Raw genomic sequence first — 24,905 nt, forward strand, 5'->3', positions numbered from 1 at the left:
CTGGGGCGGCGTCCCCTTGGGGACAGTGCCAGTGGGGAGCCACCGCACACAGAAACCTGCACTGGGGACATTGGGGACACCATTGAGGACATTGGGGATATTTGGGGACATTGGGGACACCATTGAGGACATTGGGGACACCATTGGGGACATTGGGGATATTTGGGGACATTGGGGACACCACTGGGGACATTGGGGACACCATTGGGGTTGGGGATATTGGGGACATTGGGGCTATGGCTTCGTGTCCTTCAAGGACCCCAACGACTACGTCAGGGCCATGCTTGAGATGAACGGTGACAGGGGACACCCAGGGGACATTGGAGACATCTGAGGGTATTGGGGACATTGAAGGGATCGGGGACATTGGGGTACATCAGGGCCATGTGCAAGATGAACGGTGAGGGGACAACAAAGGGGACACCCAGGGGACATTGGGGACACCCAGGGGACATTGAGGACATCCAGGGGATTGTGGACATTGGGGATATTGGGGGTGTTGGGAACATTGGGGGCATTGGGGACACTGGGGACATTGAGGGTATTGGAGACATCGGGGATATTTGGGGACATTTGGAGACATTGGGGCCATGGTGAGAACCTTGGGTACCCCCAAACTCCCAGCCCCTCCCAGTACATCCCAGTTCCCTCCTAGTTTGTCCCAGTTGGGGTTATCTCAGTCCCAGTCCCCCCCAGTCCCCTCCCAGTCCCTCCCAGTGCTCCCAGTAACACCAGTTTGGTTCCCTCCAGGGAAGTACGTGTGCAAGTACACCTCAAGGTCCGGCAGAGGAGAGATGCAGAAGGATACATGCAAAACTGGGGATTTATGCCAGAAAAAACACCAAAAAAAACCCCCCAAAAAACCCCAAACAAACAAAAAAAAAAAAAACACCCAAAAAAACCCACCCTAAAAAAAGTCCTGAAATCCCCCCCCCAAAAAGAAACTAAAAAAAAAACTGAAATCCCCAAAACCCCAGTAATCAAAAAAAAAAAAAAAAACCACTCAGGTTTTTTCCCTTCCCCTCAGGCTCGGGGGTCCCCTCAGGCCCATGGAAACATTGGAATTTAGAGCCAGAAAAAAACCACACAAATTTTATAAAAACCCTAAAAAGTCCTGGAAATTCCACTAAAAAAAAAAAAAAAAAAAAACAACAAAATTCCCAAAAAAATTCTCGAGGTTTTTTCCCTTTGCTTCAGGCTTGGGGTCCTCTCAAAATTCCCCACAAAAATTCCCAAAACTCCCAAATTTCTTCAAAAAATTCCCCCCAAAATTCCCCTAAAAATCCCCAAAATTCCCTCAAAAAATGCCCAAAAGGGCGCTGCAGTATTCGCCTGCTGTGGTGCCATGCATAGACCCGGGTACTGGTTATACTGGTTTATACTGGTTTGTACTGGGAACACTGGTTTTGGGTTCTTTTACTGGGTTTTTGTGGTTTATATATTTATTTATAGAATTATTGTATAATCATAAGAAGAATAATGAGAAACTATGTGAGAAGTTTAAGGGGAGGGAGGCTACGAGGAGCCCATGCTCGGCTGAAATCTATGAATACAATAAAACAATATAAATTTAATAATTACCATGAAAGTTATATAACGATAGAACATAAAAACACGTTCATCCCAAAGGCATGTCGGAGTCAGATTTGGTTTGGTAGCCCCTGACACCCAGAGCTCTTTAATAAAACCACCTGTATATAATAATTTTTGTGATTTGTATTTCTGAACGCTAACGAGTCCGCGTGGAGTGGAATCGGCAGTGCAATGAGACCATGCAGCAACTGCGCATGCGTGCTTATCCCGAGAGCAGCGCTGTGGTTGTATGAGGCACGGATATCGCTGCTACGGGGCTTTTATCCACTGCGCATGCGTAGGTTGCGTCACTAGAGCAGCATGAGCCAGCCATGATGGCGGCCGGCCGGCCCCGCGGTGTCGGCAAAGGGGGCGAGGGGGACTTGGGGGGACGGCAGCAGCGGCCACACTCGCGGGGAGCGGCATGGCCGCAACAGAGGCCGGTGGGTGGGCTCGTAGTGGCGGGATTGAGGGGTGGGGCCTGCGGTAGCAGGGACCAACGGGATGGCAAAGGCAGGGCTAGCAGGAGCGGTGGGAGGGGGCGGGGCGGCACGGGTGAGCAGAACCGCGGTTGCCAGAGCCGTGCGGTCCTAAGGGGAGGTGGGGTGCGTGTCCTGCTGGAGACTCATAGCGGCGGCAAGGGGCAGAGTCGCAGCATGAGCGGAGCTCAGGATGGGGGCTGCTGCAAGCATCCCCCTTTCAGCAAATAGCTGAAGCAGCGCCCTGCAAACTGGGACTGCGTCCGCAGCAGCCATGGCCCGGCAGGAGATACGAATAAAGTGCTTTAAAAAAACCTATGTCCCAAAAGTGTCTGGTAAAGGCTGCTGAACGGCTGTCGCGCTTTACAGCCCTGCCCCTTTTACGTCAGTCTCGCTTTACCGCCCCGCCCCTTTACTGCAGTAGCGCATTACGGCACTGCCCCTTTTACGACAGACGTGATTTACGACAGTTTTGCGACAGTCACGCTTTACGGCACCTTTTACGACAGACGCGCTTTACGGCAGTTTTGCGACAGTTGCGCTTTACGGCACCCTTTACGACAGTCGCGTTTTACAGCACCTTTACGACAGTCGCGCTTTACGGCACTTTTGCGACAGTCGCACTTTATGGCAGTTTCGCAACAGTCGCACTTTACGACACCTTTTACGACAGTAGCGTTTTACGGCAGTTTCGCGACAGTCGTGCTTTACGGCAGTTTTGCGACAGTTGCGCTTTACGGCACCCTTTACGACAGTCGCGTTTTACAGCACCTTTACGGCAGTCACGCTTTACGGCACTTTTGTGACACTCGCACTTTACGGCACCTTTTATGACAGTCGCGCTTTACGACCTTCAGAGCTTGGCTGGGGGTGGGGCGAGGGGCGGGGGTCACAAATGGCAGTGAGCTAACAGGGGCAGAGGAGAGCCGTGCTTGTGCTTCTTTCTGGCAGCAACAAGTCCTCAGGAAGCCCAGTAAGAATCTGAGGGGTGTTTTAGGAATTCCCAAGTACTCTGTGCCCTCATGGGTGTATTCATGACTCCTCGCAGCCTTAAACTGTCAAGATCAGTGAAGCTTGCAGCTTCTTTTTCCAGCCAGAGAATTACAGGAATTAGCCAGGAGAAACACACACAAGGAAGATATTTAGCCACTGCAGGTCCCCACCTCATTGCCTGCACCTCAAACCTGTCAGGAGCCCAGCCATGGGAGGGAGCAGCTGAAAGGACTCATCATCCCCCAGGGACAGGTTGTTTTCTGCACCTCTGACTCTCTGCTGCACATGTCCCAAATCTCTGGTGCCACACTGTGCCCAGACAGCCCCACTGTCACTGCTCCATGGGCTCATCCCCATCATCCCACTGGTTCTCCTCCCCTGGCAGCTTTTTCCCATTTCATTTCTTCAAGAATGTTGCTGTGGCTGAAAACACCTCCGTGGGTGTCAGAGCATGGGGGATACCAAAAATTGCCTGATAATATTGCAAAAATCCCCACATTTAGAAAAAAAACACAGTTGGGAGTTTCATCATTCCACGGATCTCTAGCTGCTGATTCTCTGTGTTTCTTCTTTCTCTGCTCTTTACAAATTCCTTCCTCTCCTCCTTACACTGGGGCTTTGTGAGCCAGGAGTTACAGTCAGCAATAATCTCCCCTGCCTACAAACCCCTGTGGGCAGCTGCCCCTGGCTTGGAGAGACCCAGCATCCCTGGGAGTAGAAAAAGACGAGCAGGATTAGGAAAGCAGAGCCTGGTGGCACTTCAGTGGCAGCGTTTGTGTCCCAGCCCTTTCACCACAAGGTGTCCCCCTCAGTGCAGGCATTGCCTCAGGGCTCTGAGGTGGCACCTCAGCATCTCCCGGGCTGGGGCAGGATCCCTCACAGGCACAAGTCCCTGCTCTCACCACCACAGTCTCACCAGGGAGTATCAGTCTCCATCCTTCATTAGCTGAGATAATTGCTGAGAGCGAGCAATTTTCACAAGGCCAAGCTGAAGCCAAGATTTTTCTTGTCTTTATTTCCCCCTGTTTTACAGTTTCAAAATTATTTTTTTAAAGCCAATTTCTTTAATAAATATTTTCAAAACAACCGTCAGCTTGTATTAACTTCTGATCTCTTAGTGATATTGACTTAAAATGAGATGATTTCATTTTTTTGGAAGATCAAGCAGCAGAAATGCATTTTAGCCCCCAAACCAGGGCCCAGCAGACTGAGCTGACCTGCAGCCTGGCGATACAGATGGTTGGTTAAGTCAGCAGGGTAATTAGTGAGTGACAGGAGGACTCACATAAATTAAGAGCTGGGGGAGCATTAAATCATAGGGGTATATTTTCACCATATTTTTTTCATTTTGTAAAATATGCTGTGTTGCCTTTTCTGTGGTCAGTTTGGCTCTATACCACTTTCATATGCAAATATTCTATATATGCACACACATGCATATATGCAAATACATGCAGACAAATGCACTTAAACTAGAATTCATATTAACACACTGACAGCAAATCACTTGAGATCGTCTTGCCCATGCAAAGGATTTCTATATTTATATAAATGTGTGTGTGTGTGTGTGTCCTCTTGCTTCACTTCATCTCAGGGCCCTGTGAGTAATTGCTGAAGCAAGAGGAAGAACATATGTCTTGATTTCCACTGGATTGCACTGCACATAACCAGTGCCACATGGAAAAGGACTCCTAAAGCCCTGGATTCATCTCACTTAAGTGTGTCATCGAAGGAAGGCAGCCAGGAGATGCTGCAGCCTGGCTGAGAGTGGGAGGAGGTGTCACCAGGCATCCCTGACAGTGGGGACATGGAGCAGAGAGGTGTTTCATCTCTTCTTGGTACTGCCAGGAGCACCAGTGAGCCCAGCTCTCTGTCCTGTCCCTCTGCTGTCTTGTTGTGGCCCATCTGCCATGATTTAGGAGGCAGCTCCCAAATAAAAATCTCAGGAATCAAGCTTTTCATATTGATGCAGCAAGAAAAGCATTCCTGGATCTTTCAAGTGATTTGTGGATTAAATAAAATCAATGGGTTTCATGGGTTTATAAATAATAAAAATGCCATCAGATGGCAGCCATATCACACTCCCCTCCTTTGCCTTTGGCAGTCCTCCGTGTCCCACCGGCAGACTCACTGGTGGGGCTGAGCCAGCCACATTTGTCCCCTCAAGGACCACAAGGGTTCATCCATCCTGCTCAGAAAGCCCTTCCAAAACTTCCCTTCTCCAGCAATAGGAAAACATTTTCAAATATCCAGTGGAAATTTATTCCTGGCCAAGATGTGCCTTATTTGATCTCCCACCTGTATTATCTTCTAACATAAATCATTCTCCTTCCTCCCACCCTGAATGTATTTATGAAAAGTAATCATATCCCCTCTTAACCTTTGTTTTTCTAGGCTAAACAAGCCAAGCTCTTTTAATCTCCTCTCCTAAGACAGGATCTCAGTTCTGCTAATCACTCTGCCAGTCCTTCTCTGCACCTGTTCAAGGATAAATTAATCTTTTCTTTTTCCAAAGAGAGACCCCAGAATTACACACAATATCCCACACGAGGTCGTACCAATACTGGTATTTCTCTGTGTCTGCCAAATAAATGGTTTGTTGCATGAGACTTTCTGCAGAACAAATGGAAAATAGATGCAAATCCATAAATTAATAACCATAACAAAACCTTAAACATAACAGAACCTTGCTCAAGGAGATCACTGTTACTTGGACTTGCATTCTGCTCCTTTGCATTTGTGGGTGCAGGTCCTTAACAGGCCTCAATCGGTGAGTTTCCATATTTCATTTACCCTGGATGAGCACCAGGACCTAGTATTAAAGGAGGCAGTGAGGAAAGTCTTTTCTTTTTATTTTCCCAGTATTTCCCTCAGCCTTTTCTGTGGCAAAACACCCTTTGAAATCACGGCTGACTGCAGAGATGCAAAGTCAAATGATGAAAAACATTTTGCATTCATCTCTTCTCTTTTCAAAATGATTTTCCAGTTTTACTTGGGGTTTAATTAAATTTCTGTGACCCAGGCAGGGAGCTCAGCCTTTCTTGATTAATGCTCTTTTAGGTGGCTCTGCTGATAAGAATTTAGCATCAACAATTGAGCTAACAAGCCCCAGTGAACAGTTTATAGCAGGAGACTAATTCTATTAACACTTTGCAATGTCAGGACTTCACTTTGAGCTAAGAGCTGAGAGTAGAGATGGGGGAGAGGGAGCAAATGTAAAATTTGGGAACTAAATCACCAAGATTCAGCTTTTTTGTGGGCAGAGCTCATCTAAAAACTATTTTAGCTGACAAAATCAGAATTTCACCTGTTCTCTTTTTTTTTTTTTTTTTTTCCTCCTGACTGATGTTCTCCACTTTTTTGGCTCGTTGTGATAAGGACTGGAAATAAGGAGCGGAACTGAATGGCAGCATTGATAAGAGAAATGAAAGGGTAATGCGATGACATGATACTGGAGTGGGGCCTCTGCAGTTAGCCCTGCCTGTGCTGGATGTGTACTGCAGTGCAGGATGGTCAGGACAAAGATACTTGTGCTGACAGTTTCAAATTAGTCTGTTGTGACAGAAAAATTGAGGTGAATGCTCTGCAGAAACCTTCCTGTTACTTTTTGGGTAGACAGTAGAAATATCTTTCAGGTCTGTTGTGATTCACAAGAATTTTCTCTCTCTTTCCTTTTCCTCCCTACCCTGCTGAAAATACCCCTAAAATCTCATTCCGTGGTACAAAGTTTTGGCCAAGATATTGCAGTTGTCCCATTCACCCAGAGCTCCTCATCTCCAGTACCTGGACACCCAGGTTTGGACTTGTCTGTTTTGAGCTGCCCACAAACCTCATGCAAGAACCTTCTTTGTGGGAGCCTCAGAAGCCAGAGCATTATTTTACAGCTGCTGTTTTCCTGGACAGCACAGATGCATTTCTCCATCCCTGGCCACCATCTCTGCTGTTGACCTTTCTTACTTCCTCAAGGAAGGATTCCCATTCATTGCTGCTTTGTCTGGGATCAGTTCTGTGGTTCTGCAGGACTGGAGGAGGATCGGGATGCCCATGGACAACGGGGCTCTTCTGAGGCTGGTGGCTGAGCTCTGTCCCAGCAGGAGCCCCCCAGAACCCTTCAGGACTCCCTGAGCTGTTTCCCTGCCCTTCTCAGGAACAGGGGTGGACAGGTGGACACTAAGTGCTGCTGGCAGGTCACCAATGATGGCTGCACCCCTGTGTTCACCCATGCTGTGGTTGATGTTCACAGGCTGAACCTAGTTTTAGTTTATTTATTTTAAAAACAGGCTAATGATTCGATTCAATTATTTAGGGAATTTTTTTTTGCTGTCAGTGCAGTCATGGGGAGGATTAGCAGTGTTTCAGCCCCTCATCAGCAGTGATGTCCCACCTCATACACTGCTCCTGCTCAAACCCCACTCCCTCAGCTGGCAGCCCTTTGCTGTCCCTGGATGAAACCGATGACAAAACATGCCGAGGGCTCACAGCCACCCTCCCTCCCTCTCCCCCCATGACTTTTGCTACAGCATCACTGCAAATTGTAGCTGTCAGCAGGGGAGCGCACTCATCGGGGGACTCCAGCCATAATCATTGCAAAGCGGATGCGTGGATCTAAGTCCTGGATGCTCCCCAATATCAAATCACAGCAGGGACACAGCTAATACCCTTGTTCCCTCTCCTGAAAATGTGAAGGCCCACTGAGAAATCCTTGATGAGGGAGGCTCAGACAGCACTCCCGACCTCTCAGGGCAAGAAGCAGCCAAAGCTTTGGTCCCCAAAGGCACCTGCACTGGCAATGCTGCCAAGGCTGTGCTCACCATGGGAGCCACATCCTGAGCATGGTCAGAGATCCTCCTGCCTCCATCTCTACAGCTGTTGGAAGTGGCCTCTGCACAAAGGGCAGTGTCCTCATTAAATCCCGTGGAGGGTTGCCATGTGGCCAGCAGAAATTTTGTTTTGTTTTATTTTGGGAAGCAGCACAGTAATATATTCACCACCTCCGAACGTAATGGGGTGACAGATGGGAGCTGGGCCCTGGTTTTCATGGGAAAGGCTCCACTCAGCAGGGAAGCAGTAAGTTTCCCACCTAATCTTCTGCAACCTTCAGACTCCTAACAACTGTAAGAAGCAAAGCAATGGGTAGTTATTAAATGAATGACTTCATCCTCAAGATGGTAATAAATATTTTATAGTTTTATCTCTCCACCCTGTAGAATGCTCCAGACAGACCAGACTGTTTATTAATCTAGCTTATGGATTTATGTTCTTTAATTGCTAAACAGCCTCAGCATGGTTAGGCTGGATTATTAAATGTTGGAGCCTGAGTGGGAGTCCTCTAACAAATGGCAAAACCAGAGGAGCTTGATTTTGGACTTGGCTTATCAAAACCAACTTTCCTGCAGTGCTAAGGCCAGGTTAGCCCCTGTTTGAATAGAAACCATTCCACTATTGCCTCATGCTCAGTGTAGGTGGACTTTGAGACTTCTTGTGAGTAAGGAAGAAGTAAGGAAAAGTTCTGGCACATCCTGGTTTCAATAAGGATGTGCTGGTGTTAACCTGCAGTGGGCAGGATGCTACGAGGGCATCTTAGCATAGACAGGTCCTTCTGGGGAAGCTCAGGCAGAGTGTGTGTCCTTGTTCTACCCCTTTGTGGCTTTTTGGGTCATCACAGATAGTCCCTGTCATTTAAACAAAAGAGCACTGCAGTCATAGATATGAAAGCAGGCTTTAGAGGTTCATATACTTCCTTGTTGACAGGGTGAAAAATGTCTTCAAAACAGATACTACCATTTCTACAATAGTTACTGATTTCTTCATCCCACTGAGGGATGGGGATGAAGGCAGCTGGAATGACAAGAGCTATTTGTCTGAAGAATGCATCATCCTCATGCTTTTTCAAAGCCTCAATCCCACAAGCCCTTCTGTACAAAGCAGGAGGTCATTTCAGGATATGTCTTCTCATAAAGCGTAGGAGAAGTGAGTGTGCTAACAAGTGCAGGCCAGAGCCTTTGAATCCAACCAAGCTGTGCTGGAGCAATTTCCTGCTCAGGGCTGCCCTATTGGCTGCAGTGTCATCTCCAGCCCATCCCACTGCTCCCCAGCCTCACAATGTCTTTCTGAGGTCCAGAAGGGATGAATTTGATGCTAAATGGCATCTCTGAAGGGAAAAGTTGGTTTCTCTCCCCAAGTAGCCTGATGGGAATGAGGCAACCCCTTCCTGACCACGCAACTGTGTGTTCTTCAGGACCCCTTGGTTGTGGGAGCAGGATTCGAGCCTTCACTCAGAGAAGCTGTAGGGCAAGGGGAACAAAAATCAGAAAAATGCACGGGGCTGGGAAAGACCCCCCCCCCCTTTCTGCTTACAGCTGAAAGCCATGGCTGGAATGCCTTTCTGGGAGAGATCAGGTCAATGCTGACAAGTGGAAGGTACCACTGGAGGAATAGGTCATTAGCAGCTTTTAACAATTAACAGCAGCATGAGTGAGGCCAAATGACTCTCATTGGTCAATGGTTTATCGATGTGTTTAGACGCAACCATATGCTGACGAGTATCTTTTCCCTGGCATCCTTGAAGCCGAAGGCCCACTCTGCTCTGACATTCCTCTCTCACCCTACGCCCTGTTGGAGGAGGCTTAAAAGCTCTCCTAAGCACACCTATAAACTGACAGTGTACCATCTTAAACCAATTCAATTCCCTTCCCTGCGATAAAGGACGCCAGTTCCGAGAAGATAACATCTCCCAGTGATGGCTCCCCGAGCTGCAATTTAGCACAAATCTGAGCGCTCTATTATCCAGCTCAGCCAATTCGTTAAGGAAGGACAGGCAAGCACGTCTATTAGCTCGATCATCATAATCAAATATTGGCACAAGGAACTGCTCAGCGCTGCAAAGTCGAGTGAAACCCCCATAAAACAATTATGTGCCCTTCAGGAAAACAGCGTGCCAGCCGCTGAGGTGAACATGAGTCCAACTGCTTTTCCTCCTGTGAGAAGAGGACAAAATCTCATCAACTCCAAGTTAAGTCCAGCAAAGCCTCAAAGGGACTTTGTTCTTGGGGCTCCTGGGCAAGCTGGGCTCCATCTCCAGCAGTCCTCGTTGTTGAGGGTGTTTAATCTCAGGGACCACTGGCTAAGGGATCCTAAGCCTGTCCTAAGCTTCTGCTGGTTGTTCTGCATCAGAACACCTTGCAGACAGTAAATGAAGGCAGAAAAATCTTCCAGTGAACACCCATGGCCATGCATATGCTCAAGGAAAGGCTTTAGGAAATCTTCCATCTACCCAAACTTTTCTCCACATTTTTTTTCTATAGTTCTTGCCTTTTCAGCTGGATTTTACTCTATCCCTTCACTTTCATGCATGTGGTAGGGCCACCTCCTTCTGCTGTAACCCAACAGTGCTTGTGCTTCTGTGCAGAGACAGACAGAGAAGTTCAGTTCAGTTAATCAGACAGTTTAATTTCTTGGTGATGAACCTGCCTGAAATTCCCATTTGATCCAATTCACACAGCTCCAAATGGCCTTAACACAATTTGCATTATTTCACCTCTGCTACAGCAGAGCAAAACTGAATTTTGGCAACTTTAGAAATTATCCAACACAGAGATCCGTGAAAAATTCTCTTCATTGCCACAGCTTCAAAACATAATCTCTTACCAGAGAAAAGGCTCCGTTCTTCCAAGAGGGCAATCTGTGAACATCACAGTTGAGTTGATGCAACTGAGCAAATCTTGTTGACAAAAATCAGTTTTTGAAGTTTTTTTTTGAAATCCAGGAAGGAAAAGTGTCCATCTCTGTGTTGCATCCCAGGGCTGGCATCTCCTGTACTGCTTCCAATGGCATCTCCTCTGCTCACACACCACCTGTGGAAGCACAGAACCACAAGATCATGGAATCCTAGAATGGTTTGGGTCGGAAGGAACCCCAAGGATCATCTCATTCCAAAGCCCTGCCATGGGCAGGGACATCTTCCACAGATCAAGCTGCTCCAAGCCATATCCAACCTGGCCTTGGACACTGCCAGGGATGGGGCAACCACAGCTTCTCTGGGCACCCTGTGCCAGGGCCTCAGCATCCTCACAGGGTGAGGAATTCCTTCCCAATATCCCATCTAACCCTGCCCTCTGGCAGTGTGAATCCAATCCCCCTTATCTTGTCCCTCCACACCCTTGCCCCAAGTCCCTCTCTATCTCTCTTAGGCATCCTTCAGACACTGGAAGAGGCTCTTCTCTTCTCTTCTCCAGGCTGAACACCCCCAGGTCTCTCAGCCTGTCTCCACAGCAGAGGTGCTCCTGCACTCCTGGGGGTGCAGGGGGAAAGCCCTGCCCAGAGGAATTCTGCCTCCAGCCTTCCTGGGCCTTAGAATTCCCATCACAGCACTAGCAGGATTTAAGCACCTGCTTGGTTGGATGGTGGCAGCTCCTTCTTCTCCAAAGCCTTCAGATATACCAAACCTAAATTCCCCTGAAATCTCCCACCTTAGGAGGTGGGAAAAGCCAGGTGGGAGGTGCACAATCCTGGCTAGAGCTGCAGGGGAGCAGGGACACACTGACCACCCCCAAACCACGGTGCAGGACAAGGACAAAGCCCAGTAGGGACACAGCTTGAAGAAAGACCATAGGAACTAAAGTCACAAACAGAACTGGGTTTTATTATGAAATAACCCTGCCAGTACATAAGGAAGTTCTGTCTGCAAAATACATTTCCTGAGGAAAGTAGATCACAGTATTCGTTTTCACAGAATAACATGTAGCCTGCTATAACTTTCAATGTGACTCTTTATTATTTAAATATTAACAGTATTCCTTCACATAAACAAGTACTCAGTCATCACATAACCAACACACAAACAACAAAATAAATATACAACAAGAGCACAGTTCATTTTTTTTCCCGACTTAAATATTAAATAAATAATAAATACAGAATTTTCATTTCCTGTTATCAGTGCCTGAAACAATATGAATGAAAAAAAAAAAGAAAAACTGAAAAAGTCTCTCTTGCCCCCAGTGCCCCTGCCCCCACAAAAAAAACAAACCAAAAAATTATCAAAATGTCTCAGTTATAAAATATCTTTTAAAAAATTCCCATCATTAAAAGAATAAATAACAAAATATATAAAAAATAACTTGGTTGCATCAAAATTACAAGTAGGAGTTGTAGATAGGGTTTTTTTCTTTTTTTTTCTTTTTTTTGGAATATCATTTTTACGGTCAAAAGTTTTAATTTTTAACTTTTTTTTTGCTTCTTTTATCTTCATTTCTATGGTGCAGTGTCCAGTTTAAAATAAGTATAAAATTAATAAATAAAAAAGTTAAATAAATAGCAAAAAGTTAACATAAGGTGTTGTAAATATAAATTACATACATCTTGCCAAAATTAAATAATTTACAGCATAATTAAACTAACTACTTTTTTTTCTTCTCTTTCTTCCAGTAAGTGCAATTTCTCTACCTTTAAATACTAACTGAATTGCAGTCACAATCAATTTGGACTCTATTTACATGTTAAGAACGTTGTGTTTTTAACACCTCAAATTTCATACTTTTTTCCCTTTTTTTTTTTTTTTTTTTTTTTTGTATTTTTGCACTTGGAATGGGTTCTAAAATAAGTGAACTCATGGAGTCTGATCCTGCAAACACTTAAGTATGGGAGCAAGCCTACCCAGGCCAACTGCCGTATGGAACTCAACACAGGGAACAACTCCAACCAAGCCACTCATGGGCTTCCAGGCCACATCCAGTGGCCATGGTAGCCACTGGGAATTTCCACTGACTTCCCCAAATCGGGAATTATACCCTAAATATCTGCAGGATTTGGCTCGAAACAACACCACACTCTTGCCTTTTGTTGGGGTCAACAAGATCCTCCCCAGCTCCGCCTGCCCCATGGCTGGGAGTGACGCAGGATATGGGATGTGGGATATGGGATGCCCCAGGCTGGGGCCCCTCAGGGGGTTCTGCCCCACTGAAGTGTTTGGAGAAGGAAGTGAGCTCCAGGTGGGAGCGAAGGTGGGGAGCAGCCCCGTGGGGTGACAGCTGGCCCTGGCCATGGAGCAGTGCTGCAGAGCAGTGCCCCAAAGATATTCACAGAGTTGTTCTCTAAGTGCACAGAGGGCTGCATGTACCCAGCTGCTTACAACTGCTTCTTTGGAAGAATTCCCAATACCTGAATCCTCTTTTACTTTTCCTTTTTTCCCCTTTTTCTTTGTTGCAGAATGGCGCTCTCGCTGTGATTTCGCACAAATCCTAGAACACCAAACCAAACCATCTTCATTGCCCTGTGGGTACGTGTAAGGAATCAACTCCTGGTTCACAGTACATAAGCACTTTTCTGGCCATCAATTAACATCTCTCTTTTTGTTGGTTTTTGCTTCTTTTGGATTGGATTTGTTTTGTTTTGTTCATCACAATCTCAACCGTTCTCTGGCATTGATGTATGATCTCTGGACTGGCAGTACTGCGCCACTGTAGGGATGATCACAATAATGAAAAGAACCAGAACTGTCATCAAACAGGTTTCCAAAAATCATATACACCGGACCATGACACATTAAAGAAATTCTTCTGTTTGAAATATCTGGAATTGGCCTATTCATAATAGCTACTCTTATATTTAAGACAGACAAAGGAATACTGTAGTTGCAAACTCCAAAAGCTTCCCTGAGAACCTTTTTTCCATTGCGCTTTCCACTGGAGATCCAGAACTGCTCTTCAGATTTCTTTCAGAAAATAAAAATAAGCTACTTTATAATACTTCAGAGTTCCCATGCCCAGTGGATATCTGAACACTTCAGGGTTGGGAGGCCCAGCACAGGTTCAGATTTACAGGTAGCTTGCAGCTCCAGCACTTGTAGCAACATAGAACATAACTCATGTGTGAGTAGGTGATCTGGACATACGACCATAGACAACATGAGGGTTTAAGCCAGTCATACACTAGTCTTGGATCAGACAAGACCCTGTTCTTGTAACATTTTAACCCTTGGATCTATTCTGCAAGAACAAGCAACTCATGGAAGATGCCTGCTCTTCACCTGCTACCAAGCCCCACAGCCAACTGGAGAATTTAACCTTCCATCCTGATCTACCTCGTAGTCAAGGTGGAAAAAAATCCCACTTTTCTCAAGAAGGTCCAAAGTTAAGTAAACGAGAACATTGAGTTTGATCAGTTCCATGTCTCAGAAATGGCGTCTTGGTTACATTTTGGTCCTTTTTTTTTTTTTCTTTTTTTTTCATTCATTAAACAAGTTTTCTAACTTGTAAACCTGAATACTTGGAGGGGAAGTTCCATCTTACAGTCTGTTTACTTGCTGCTCTCCATCCCGCAGCGCTACACCTGGATGCCCTTGACAGCTTGCTTGATGCTCTCCAGCAGGTCCTTGTTCTCCGGGTTCTGGTAGCACTCCTGGTTGGTGTACATGTCTGTCAGTGTGTTCACATAGGCATCAAAGTTCTGCTCACTAATTGGATCCTGCAGCCAAAAAAAAAAATAAAATAAAAGCATTAGTAATGGAGCAGGATGAGGATGAGAGTCTTTGCAATAAATCACCTGCGTATTTTAGTGCCCAGAGAAGTTGTGGATTCCTAAAAGTGCTCAAGGCCAGGCTTGGAGAAACCTGGTCTAGGGGAAGTTGTCCTTACCCATGGCAGAGGGCATGAAAAGTGTGAGTTTTGAAGTCCCTTCTGACCCAAACCATTCCATGTTTCTCTGTATGTACAGCCAAAGGTCTCCACATCAAAGCCTTTTTGTGTGCGGTGCTGCATCTACAGGAATCTCATCATTGCCCTAATCCCACTGGATCTTAACCAGGTCCTTAATTTTATGCGCTGGCCTTGTGGAGCTATTAACAGCATCAGGTAAAGTGTGTGCAGGCAGCCTGACAGGCTGGAGGCTGAATTAAGGCATGGAAATGAAGGGTTGGAGGACAACAGGACTGCTGAAACATCACGGAGGGAACCAAAGGCAAAGTCAGGTCACCTTGGGCTCACAGCTGCCCAGCCCAGCTCTCTGCTGCAGTACAGCTTCTGCTTTCGAGGGGCATTGCAAGCATCTAACTTGGGCTTAATGGGGGAAAAAAGAGAGGGAGAAGGAAGAAAAAGAACAGGAATAAAATGAGCATAAAAGTCTCATGGGCATCATTTAATTAGAGTTGCCTGAAACCTTGAAAAAATATTTGCTGAACAGTTTATTTGACCTTTATGTGTCAAATACTTTACAAAAAAGCTCTCAGTGAGTGGTTTCCTGCCAGTTAGGCAGCTGGGTGAATACTGTCCAAAACTGCTCTGCTGGAGGATGGCTTCTCTCCAACCAGTCTGAATTTAAATACAAGCCCCAATGAAAAGGATTCTCAGAAAGAAAAAAAAAAAAAAAGGATGGAAGAAAAAATAAATCAAAAGCTCATTCCTCTGATCATTGCAATGGTCTTTATGAGTTGTAAGAGGACAGCTTCCTCAACAACACGAGCCCCACCTCCACACACCTGGTTTTGACAACAGTAATTACATTCCTGGGAATAGAGAGAAGGTAATTAATAGCCTTTTGTGGTTTTACTATTTTAATGCAGTCTTTTCATTTCTCAGTAACTCTGTGGTAACATGCTGTGGGCTGTTAGACCTTGTTAAATTAAACAAAATACACTCTTTTTAAGAATGCTATTCTTTAGCTGCCAGCTATTCAAAACTGAATTGAAACTACCTGCATTGTAATAGGAGCTCTAAGATCTTTCTGACGTTGAAATCCAATCCCTCCTGATCTCGGCTTGTGCTGTCTTAGCCTAAAAGGCACTGGGTGCCCTTGATAAAGTTTCCCATTTTGTGATAGTGCTCCCAGATGTAATGAGACAGAACAATAGATAAAAAGGGAGATCAGCAGAAAATGACAACAAAAGGGAGATACAATGCAAGCTTCAGAGATAAGGGAAAAGTACTGATCTTATAAAGGACACATAGGTGTATGGAAAGAAATTCTCCCACTCTTTAATTGTGAAAAGGCCTTATCATGTATTGGGTTTGGCACAGCTCCCTCGATGATGCTGGATTGGGCTGAGCACTGTCAAAGTTTCTTACCATGTGCGGAAGGCGGATGTTGGCAAGACTTTGGATAAGAGCCTGGCTCAACCCTGAGAGCTCCAGGAACAGGGCTTCGTTTTGCTCCTCTATGATTTTGTTTTCCTCCTCAATGTTCTTCAGGTTCTTCTCCATGGTGGAGATCTGTGGAGCAAGGAGCACGGCAGGGTCACCAACCCTCACCAATGGCACCCACCAACACCCATCACCCCTGGGCTTGAATGCATGGCCAAGGACACATACCTGGGACTGGAGTTTTACCATGGCTGCTTCCATCTCTGAGTTGGACTCGTTCAGCTCACTGATCTCCTTGTTCAGCTGCTTGATCTCCTCATCATTCTCCAGAACTGCAGGAGGGAAGGTCATGGGCAGTCAACAAATGCTCTTGGGAAAAGCAAAATTGTTGGGCTTTCTGCTGAGCCTATCCCGCTGCACCGTCCTTACCTTGTCTTTTACATCCTTGAAACAGGATGTACCTCTCACCTGCCTTTTTCTTTCTATTTTTTTTATAATTAATATTTTTATTATCACAGGTCAATGATACTTGAACAGGTCAATATGTAAATGCAAAAGCAAAGGACAGCAGAGCAGTTGGAGTCCAACACATCCCCACACCCAGCAAGGTTGATTGTCCTGAACAGTCAGGTCACTCTCTCCAATCCTGAGTTTGGAATGATGCCATTTAAAAAACTAATGCATATCTTGATGAGAAATTACGAGGTCCATAAAATAAAGCAATATTTCTAGAGGAGTGCAGGTATTTATAGGTTCCAAGCTATCAAGTTCAATGCTTGAACCTTGTCAAATACCACAGAAAGCTCAGTAATAGCACTGGAAATGCAAAGTGCCATAGCTAACAAAATTCCAGGTCCAGAAATATCTCAGTATTAAAAGCCCTGAATAGGTGGAAATCGCTGAGTGACTGCAAGGGATTTGTAAAAATGCCAGTGAATATATGAAAAAAAAATCTGAATTTCAGCATTACTTCTTTTGCCTTTTTTATTGTTGCTCCCTCAAAATGTGTGACTCAACGAGTGAGACTGGTACCATGCCGGCCCAGACACCCAGAATACACGAGGAATGTGTCTTCAGAGTACATGATGTCCTTGAAATCTGTGCCCAGATTTTAGGTTAAACCTCCCCAGTCCAAAAAGAAAAAGATCTGTGGGCCAAACACCCTGACACACCTGCAAGGCAAAGGAGTGAAAAATCTTACCATCGCTGGTCTTGAACTTTGTATTGAGAATTTCATCCCCTGAGAGTTTTCCTTTCTTCCCAGCAAAAGTAGCTCTTGGACACCCTGACAAACTGAAAAACAAGTAAAAATGGGTTTCATAAACTCTCAGTATTTATAGGTGCTTATGTTCCCAACATAAGAACATGTGCCATTTGGTGGAATTCAAGCTGCGAGACAGTTCTCTTAAAAGCTTTTTATGGTACAGAGGAAATTGCTTTATGAATAATGCCACAAAATGCCCCATTTATGAAGCGAGAGTGATTTTCTTTAAGCAAATATTAAAAACACATTGCTTCCTAAAAGAGAAGGTGTGCTAGGTGAGGAGGGTGAGATGAATCTGGTTGTCTTGGGCACCAAGCTCCTATTTGTGGTGCTCAAATTCTTTTCCAGCATGCAAATAAGGATTTGGATTTGAGGTTAGGAATAAATTCTTCCCTGTGAGGGTGGTGAGGCCAGAGCTGCCTAAGATTGCTGTGGAAGATTGCTGGAAGTATCCAGTGCCAGGTTGGACAGGGCTTGGAGCAATCTGGGATAGTGGAAGGTGTCCCTGCCTGTGGCAGGGGGTAGGAATGAGATGATCTTTAAGGTCCCTTCCAACCCAAACCATTCTGTGATTCTCTGACTCTTAAAACAACCACACATTTTCTCCATTCAGTAAACTTCAACTGACTCAACTCAGCATCAAAATCGCCAATTCTTGAGCCTGGCATGAGAAGCTGAACGCTGCTCAAGCAGCATCTTGGGGCAGGTACGTTTCTCCACAGCAAAACCATCACACTCACACTAACACAAACCCCAGTATTTACCTTCTGTGAGTGAGGAAGCTCCCGTTGGCGTGGCCAGAACCGTCACAGCCTGGGGTGGGGCAGGTTGGACCTTCATTCTTCAAGGACTTCCAGGAGAAGGAGGAGCCGTTGAGCGATCCCTCCTTCTGCCTGCGGGCGGCCAGGGGGCAGCCGGAGGCGCTCCGGTGGGACGCGTACTTGCCACTGATGTGTCCCAGCCCGACACAGCCCGGAACGGGACACCTGGGCACGGGGAATCACCCAAAGTCACATCAAGGGCAAGGAGCAGAAGGAAGGAATAAAGAAAGGGAGGAAATTATTGGTGAGCAGCAATGAGGAAGCCTGGGAAGAGAGTGTTTGTATTTGGGTCTCGTCTGGAGTTTTATAGGGGAGATGTTTGGTTGATGGAAATAGCAGATGGGATATTAAGAGCTACGAGTGCTCCTTCAAAAGAGCCAAAGGGAATCAAGGACAATTCTGCAGGAGGGAAGTCTGTGGAGGTCACATCACGTGCAGCAAAAGTAGGTCCCAGTGGCGTCAGAAACCAGGTGTTTGGTGCCTCACTGGGGATAAAAATAGCAGGTTGGACTGCCAACAGGGGTTCCTGGTGTACCTCAATACTGACATCACACTGAACCATCCCACACGTACTGCTGGCTCTGCCCTGTGTCACTGCTGATGAACCCAGGCTCATCTCTTATCACCCTGCCCACAGAGCATAGGAGCCCTGTCTGTGCTCTTGGGCACACAGCCCTCCCCAGGAGCCAGTCCCTGAGCCAGGAGCTGTTCAGGCTGTGCACAAAGAGCTGCAGACCTGTTCCTGCCAGGAGGGCATCCGAGGGGTTACTGAGCCTGCACCCCATCAAACAGGACAAATCACTGAACCACCCCTCACCCTGCAGCCACAGCCTGGCCTCACTTGCCTCCTCCTCCTCCTCCTGGTTCACATCCTGCCTCTCTGGGGAGATCAACCCACGCTCTCAAGGGGATAAAGTGGGAGTTATCATCAGGGCAGCACAGGAACCCTGCCCTTACCAGACTTCTCCCTCTTTTTGGCCAGTTGAAACACACAGGAACTGTGAGAAGCCTTGTGGAAGCACCAACACAACTTGTGCTACTGCCAAGCACACGAGTGGCTCTCTAAAAGGCTCCTCTTTCCTCCCTCCTCACCTAATGGCATTCTCCCTAAATCCTGCCATCCTACAAGCCCAGTGTATCTATCAGGGTTTCTGCTGTGGTTTGCATTTGTTTTAAAAATGCTTGTCAATTATAAATACAGTTAAAAGTTTATTACTCAAGGGAGGTTACTCAAAAATAGAGGAGGTGGAAGGAGGCAAGAAATGACAAAAATAGCCCCCATGTCCTTAGTTTGGAAGCAATTAGGGACTTTGAGGCTCTCCAGCAAAAGCATTCGCAGAGCTGCTCCTGAAAATCACAAGCTGCGTTTCACCGCAGAAATTATTGCCCTGATTGTTTACATTCCACACAAAAGGGAGATGACAGCAAAAGGGGGGGCCCTACACCCAGCCTTTTCCCAAGATAATTTGAAAAATGCTGATCTCGATTTTAATCAGCTGCAAATGCAGCACAATTCACTTATAATATCCCTGCCAGCAGGATCCTCAGTAAATTCATAACATCATTGCTTTTATATGATCACGAGCAAATTACTGAATCCTCAGGAGGAAAAGGAGAAGGGGGAGAGGGGGGAAGAGCAAGAGAGACAGAGACAAACCCCAGCATTTCGTATGCAGCCGTTACAGCCCAACCATTACATATTTTACACCGTTAATTTAACTTTTATTACATTTTCATTGTTAAAAAATAAACCAGAGCCTTATTGTGCAAAACAGCTGTCTTGGACATATTTTAAAATTTTTTTTAACATTATTATTATTTAATGGGAGCACCAGTAGCATTTGATCAATTAGACACCTGTGGATGCTTCCACTGTATGGGCTGGGCTGAAGGTTGAGGTGATCTGTTCAATCACATCTGCAGCAAATTACTTGAAGGATGAACAGCACAAACAACAGGGACTAAATGACTTTCTCCTCGGTGATGATGTGCAAAACTCGGCCGGGTTCCAAGTGGAGTTCAGTGCAGACAGAGGAAGGATTTAGAGCCAAAGCTCCTTAAGATAAACCCACACCAGGCACACCTTGCCGTGGGTGGTGGGACAAACACAGCCACGGGCTGGGGGGAGGCACCAGCCAGGGATTGTTGTGCCACGTTGTTTTGCACGTCTCAGAGGAGCTTCTGCTCCTCCTGGGTGTACTGGAAGAGGGGGGGGTTGCTGTCTGGGCCATGGGATGTTAGGGAATGCCTCCTTCTCCTGCTGCTGCAGAGACCCTCACATTTCACGTTTCCTGCACCCATATCCATGGTTCCACCAAGACCTGTCTGGGGGAGGATGGCACCAGCCTTGCAGGAGTCAGAAAATCCAGCCCCATTTGAAGCCTGGAACCTAGAGAATCTATGGATGCCCCACCCCTGGAATTGTCCAAGGCCAGACTGGATGGGACTTTGGGAAATCTGGTCTAGTGGAAGGTGTCCCACCCCATGGCAGAGGACTGGAATGAGGTGAGATTTAAATCCCTTCCAACCCAAACAATTAAATGATTTCTTGCAACTTTATCTTCCCAGTTTGCATCTTTAGGGTGGACTAGGAGAAAACGATCCCCTGGTGAGGATGCTGGTGGGGGCCCTCACTCTGCTGTGGGTCACCCCATGTTCCCCACAACAGAACAGCCACATAAAAACTCCTTTTTCCTTGCACTGGGAAGTGACTTCTGTGCAGAGAAACCACACTGGGGAAACTGCTCTGTCCTGCCCTGAGTGGGGAAGGCACAAATGAGCAAAACCACAGCTTGCCCAGCCCCACAGGTCATATATTCCTGGAGAAACCATGGAGAGGGGTGACCTCCCACCTGGGGTCTCCAACCATGGTGAGAGCAAAGGTACAGCCAGCAGCTGCACATCACCAATTTGCTGCCCTTTCATTCTCTGTGTCACTGGTTAATGGCACAGCTTTGCAACACCACCAGCAATTCAGTGTATTTGAGCCAAAAGAGGCTTTTTTCCTACAGATTCTCTAGTAGGTTGCTTAATTTTTAATAAACTCTGCAAACTCCTGCTAATTATCACATGGCTCATTTAACTGAGAGGCTTTCCTTCCTGTAGACTGAGGAGGAAGAACAGAGCAGATGGCTCAAATATCATCTTTTTCTGAAAGGTCCTTTCCCCCCAGCAGGCACATCCCAGCTTCCCACAGCCCCTGCAGGGTTCCTCCACCCCTGCTGGGTCCTGCTTTGGCTCAGCCTCTGCTCCAGGCCAAAACGTGGGCACATGGAGATACCCACCTCTGCTCCTCTGGAGGGCAAGACCTGCCCTGGGAGTGAAATATTTTTTTTTAAAAAATCTCCATTTGGAGACAGTCTGCTGAGCCAAAGGGGTTTGGACAGATATGCCAGCACTCATGGGCAACTAGAAACCCTTGGAAGTGGTTGATAATTTTTTCCGTGTTTCTTTTTGCCCCCTTCCACCTGCACTTGCTGGGTGAGTGTACAAGGCTTCAGAAAGGATGGAGATGCTCTGAGGTAATAAAAAAAAAGTAAAAACAAAAACGATCCTGGAGTCAGTGCTGCCTTTCATGTCCTGTAGCTGTGTAAGGAGATACAGATCCCAGACCCCACATGCTGAGCCTGTGATGTTCAGACTTGCTAAAAGTCAGGACAAAAGGATTTCACAGCTCATGAAAACTCCTGAGGTGGACTAAGCAATTTCAAATCTCTATTCCCCACAGGAATAAACCCCCTGGGATGTTTTGAAAACTTCAGCCTGAGGCAGCAGAGAGAGCTTTTTTTCCAGTTCACTTAGAATTTTCTGCCCTGGAAAAGAATATTCAGGGTTGCCAGATCCTGACCCAACTCAGTACTGGGTAGTTTCTACTCCATCAGCCCTTGCCTGCCCATTGCTTCCCAAAAACCTTCAATGTCTGACTTGGCTGTGGGGTTTTACCTTCATTTATAGCACTGCTGTGGTTTTCCAGAAATTACATAAAACACAGCTAGCAGAGAAACTGTTTGTGAACCTACCAATCTACCTTTCACATCTGCAAGAAAAAGACACCACTACCTCCCCACCACTCCATTTTTCCATCAAATATCAAAACTGCAACACCAAAACACAGCAAAGGATGCTCAAAGCAGCGTGAGCAAGGGCGGATGTGGGGTGGATGCTGAGTGACCCCCCACATAAATCTGTGTGAGGTGAAGTGGAGGGAGTGACAAGCTCTGCTCAGGAGTTATTCCCAGACTTACTTCATCAGCTCTGGGTCTTCTTTATCATCCTTTGTCGGGGTGATCTTGATCCCACTTTTCTTGGCACGAGGGCAGCCTGACAGACTGTGGTTAAAAAGAGAAGAAAGGCCTGTCTCACTGGCAGAATCTCTGCATTTGCTATTCCCCCGCTTCAGTCATCTTTCCCTTGAATTTGGCACAGTGTTTTTGATCTCTCTCGTTTTGCAGCTTCACATCACGAGGAGAAGTCAGAAGGAAAAAAAATAGTAAAAAATTGAGGGAGATGGACAGTAATTAATGGTGTCTAGATAAGAAGATATCTGCTAACAGCCTGCAATGTTTAATGGAATTGTTGAAACAGAAGGCTCAGATCTGTGCTATTAATGTTCTAAAGTGATAATAGAAGTCATAAATAGGTAGCAATATTAACAGGAACATTGCATCAGCTAAAATCTGACCCTTTGTCTTTTATTCTGTTGAAAGGAGCTTCTAATCAGATTCTGAAAACAGCAGAAAAAAAAAAAGAAGTCAGATTAAAGAGATGAAAATAGGCTTCAGTTGTCAGTAACATTAATGTTTTATTCAGAACTTTACAACTCTGCCCACTGCAGGGAAAAAAAAAAAAAAAGAAAGAGAAAGCAACACAGAAAGAGACTAGAGAGAAAATAATTTAAGGGAGATCTTACCTTCTATGTGATGCATAATTTCCTGTTATGTGACCAGAGCCATCACAACCAGGAGTAGGGCACCTGCAGAGGCAAGGGAGGCTCAGATTAGCCTGGGGATGTGAGCAGGGGATCAACACTTTGTGACAGCTCTTCTCAAACAGAAATCTGGGCGCTGTCAGCATGAGCAGGTTTTTCCTTCCTGCCCCTTCCCCCTCTGTAAGGACAAGATTTGGTCTGTAATATCCGTGGTACTGATTTCAATGCACCACTGCATGATGCGACATTGGAGAGGAACATCTCTGGGATGTTGGGAGCACAGTGAGGAGCTGCTCTCCCATGAGAGGATGCGGGTCCCAGCCTGTGTCCCCACCCTCATGAAGGGGACAGTTCAGAAGCTGATAATAATTAAAATGCCCCTCCAGGACAGTGTTTGTCAAGTTTCGGAAGGCATTAAGGAGACATCAAGGGCCATCCAGGGCCAGCAGGATGGACCCAGGATGAGAGCAGAAACCAGAAAAACAGCTGACAGCTCTGGACAGCAGGGCCACCACGGCCACCACCAACAGAAGGCTTTGGCTCAGTTCTGGGTGACTCAGCGAGCATAATCTCAGTGAGGGCAAGTGGGCAGCCCGTGGCAGGAGGGTCTGCGGAGTGCAAAAACACTGGCCAATGCTTCTGATGACAAATGATGGAGAAACAGGAGGAAAAAGGTTAGCTTAGCCCTAGGACCCCTCCTTCCACAACACCGTGGCCAGGGGACAGGGAGTCAGCAGGGGACAGCCTGTGAGGGTCCTTGGGCTGGGGACCCCCGGGTCACCACAGACAGTGCCCTTTCTGCAGACTCTGCCCCTCAGCTGCTGCCTCACAAAACTGGCACGCCACCAGCTTGCTGCCTGCCCTTTCCTTCTCTGTGTCACTGGCTAATGGCACAGCTTTACAATTCAGTGTATTTGAGCCAAGCCAAAAAGAGGCTTTTTTCCTGCAGATTCTCGAGTAGGTGCATCCGCAGCCGTGAGTTTCCAGGTGAGCATCCAGAGGTCTCCATTGGAGGCTGGAGGTCGCTGCTGTGATCACCCAAAGGTGCACAAACGCTGGAGGTCACTGCTGTGATCACCCAAAGCTGGCAGGGAATGGCCTGAGCTCAGCAGCGCATCATTAATGGTGAGGGATGGAAAGGAGCACAAAGATCTGCTCCCTGTGCTGTAGGTGACATAAAAGTTGTCATGGGGACAAGGGAGAGAGGTGAGCAGTGTTTGCAGAGGATGTGCAGGCCGGCCTGCCAATTAGCCAGGGCTTTTTGAGTCAAGTAATTAAGGCCAGGGGAGGGGGTGTGTCACCATGATATTTTCTGAAAAAGCCCTTCACCGGGATTTCTTCTCCTGGGAAGCTTCAGCTTCTCCCTGTTTTGCTGCTTTGGAATGTGATTTGGAGGTTGTTTATCCAGCATGTGAATTGTTTTAATTTAATGACCAATGGTGGTCCAGCTGTGTGGAGACTCTGAGGAGTCACGGGTTTTTCTTTATCATTCTTGTTAGCCTTCTGATGTATCCTTTCTCTCTTTCTTTTAGTATAGTTTTAGTATACCATTTTTTAATATAATATCATAAAATAATAAATCAGCCTTCTGAGAACGTGGAGACAAATTCTCATCTCTCACCTCGTCCTGGGGACCCTCACAAACACCACAGAGGAAATGCAGGGTGCTGCTGCAGGACCAGGGGGAGATGCTCACTGCTCCTTCTGAGCAAAGCTCGGGGAGCTTTGCAGAGCACCCTTTCTCCTTGTGGGTGGGGTTTTTGGTGTCCCCACTTT

The 24,905-nt window shown here is 46.4% G+C and overlaps 1 protein-coding gene across 1 annotated transcript in view; it reads right to left on the reverse strand.

Annotated features, from left to right (window-relative positions):
- Positions 1 to 14,314: 14,314 nt before the first annotated feature.
- The window catches only part of MYT1 (myelin transcription factor 1), a 32,610-nt gene continuing 22,019 nt past the window's right edge, over positions 14,315 to 24,905 (reverse strand). Inside the window, exons 15-21 of the mRNA XM_059480625.1 lie at positions 23,112 to 23,174; positions 22,447 to 22,530; positions 18,146 to 18,367; positions 17,319 to 17,410; positions 16,346 to 16,449; positions 16,103 to 16,246; positions 14,315 to 14,507 (exon numbers count right to left, since the gene is read on the reverse strand). Of these exons, the coding sequence (XP_059336608.1) occupies positions 14,367 to 14,507; positions 16,103 to 16,246; positions 16,346 to 16,449; positions 17,319 to 17,410; positions 18,146 to 18,367; positions 22,447 to 22,530; positions 23,112 to 23,174 (850 nt within the window). The 3' untranslated portion in view covers positions 14,315 to 14,366. The remainder of the gene's footprint in view (positions 14,508 to 16,102; positions 16,247 to 16,345; positions 16,450 to 17,318; positions 17,411 to 18,145; positions 18,368 to 22,446; positions 22,531 to 23,111; positions 23,175 to 24,905) is intronic.

Source organism: Ammospiza nelsoni, chromosome 12, assembly GCF_027579445.1.
Source record: "Ammospiza nelsoni isolate bAmmNel1 chromosome 12, bAmmNel1.pri, whole genome shotgun sequence".
NCBI classification, from domain to species: Eukaryota; Metazoa; Chordata; class Aves; order Passeriformes; family Passerellidae; genus Ammospiza; species Ammospiza nelsoni.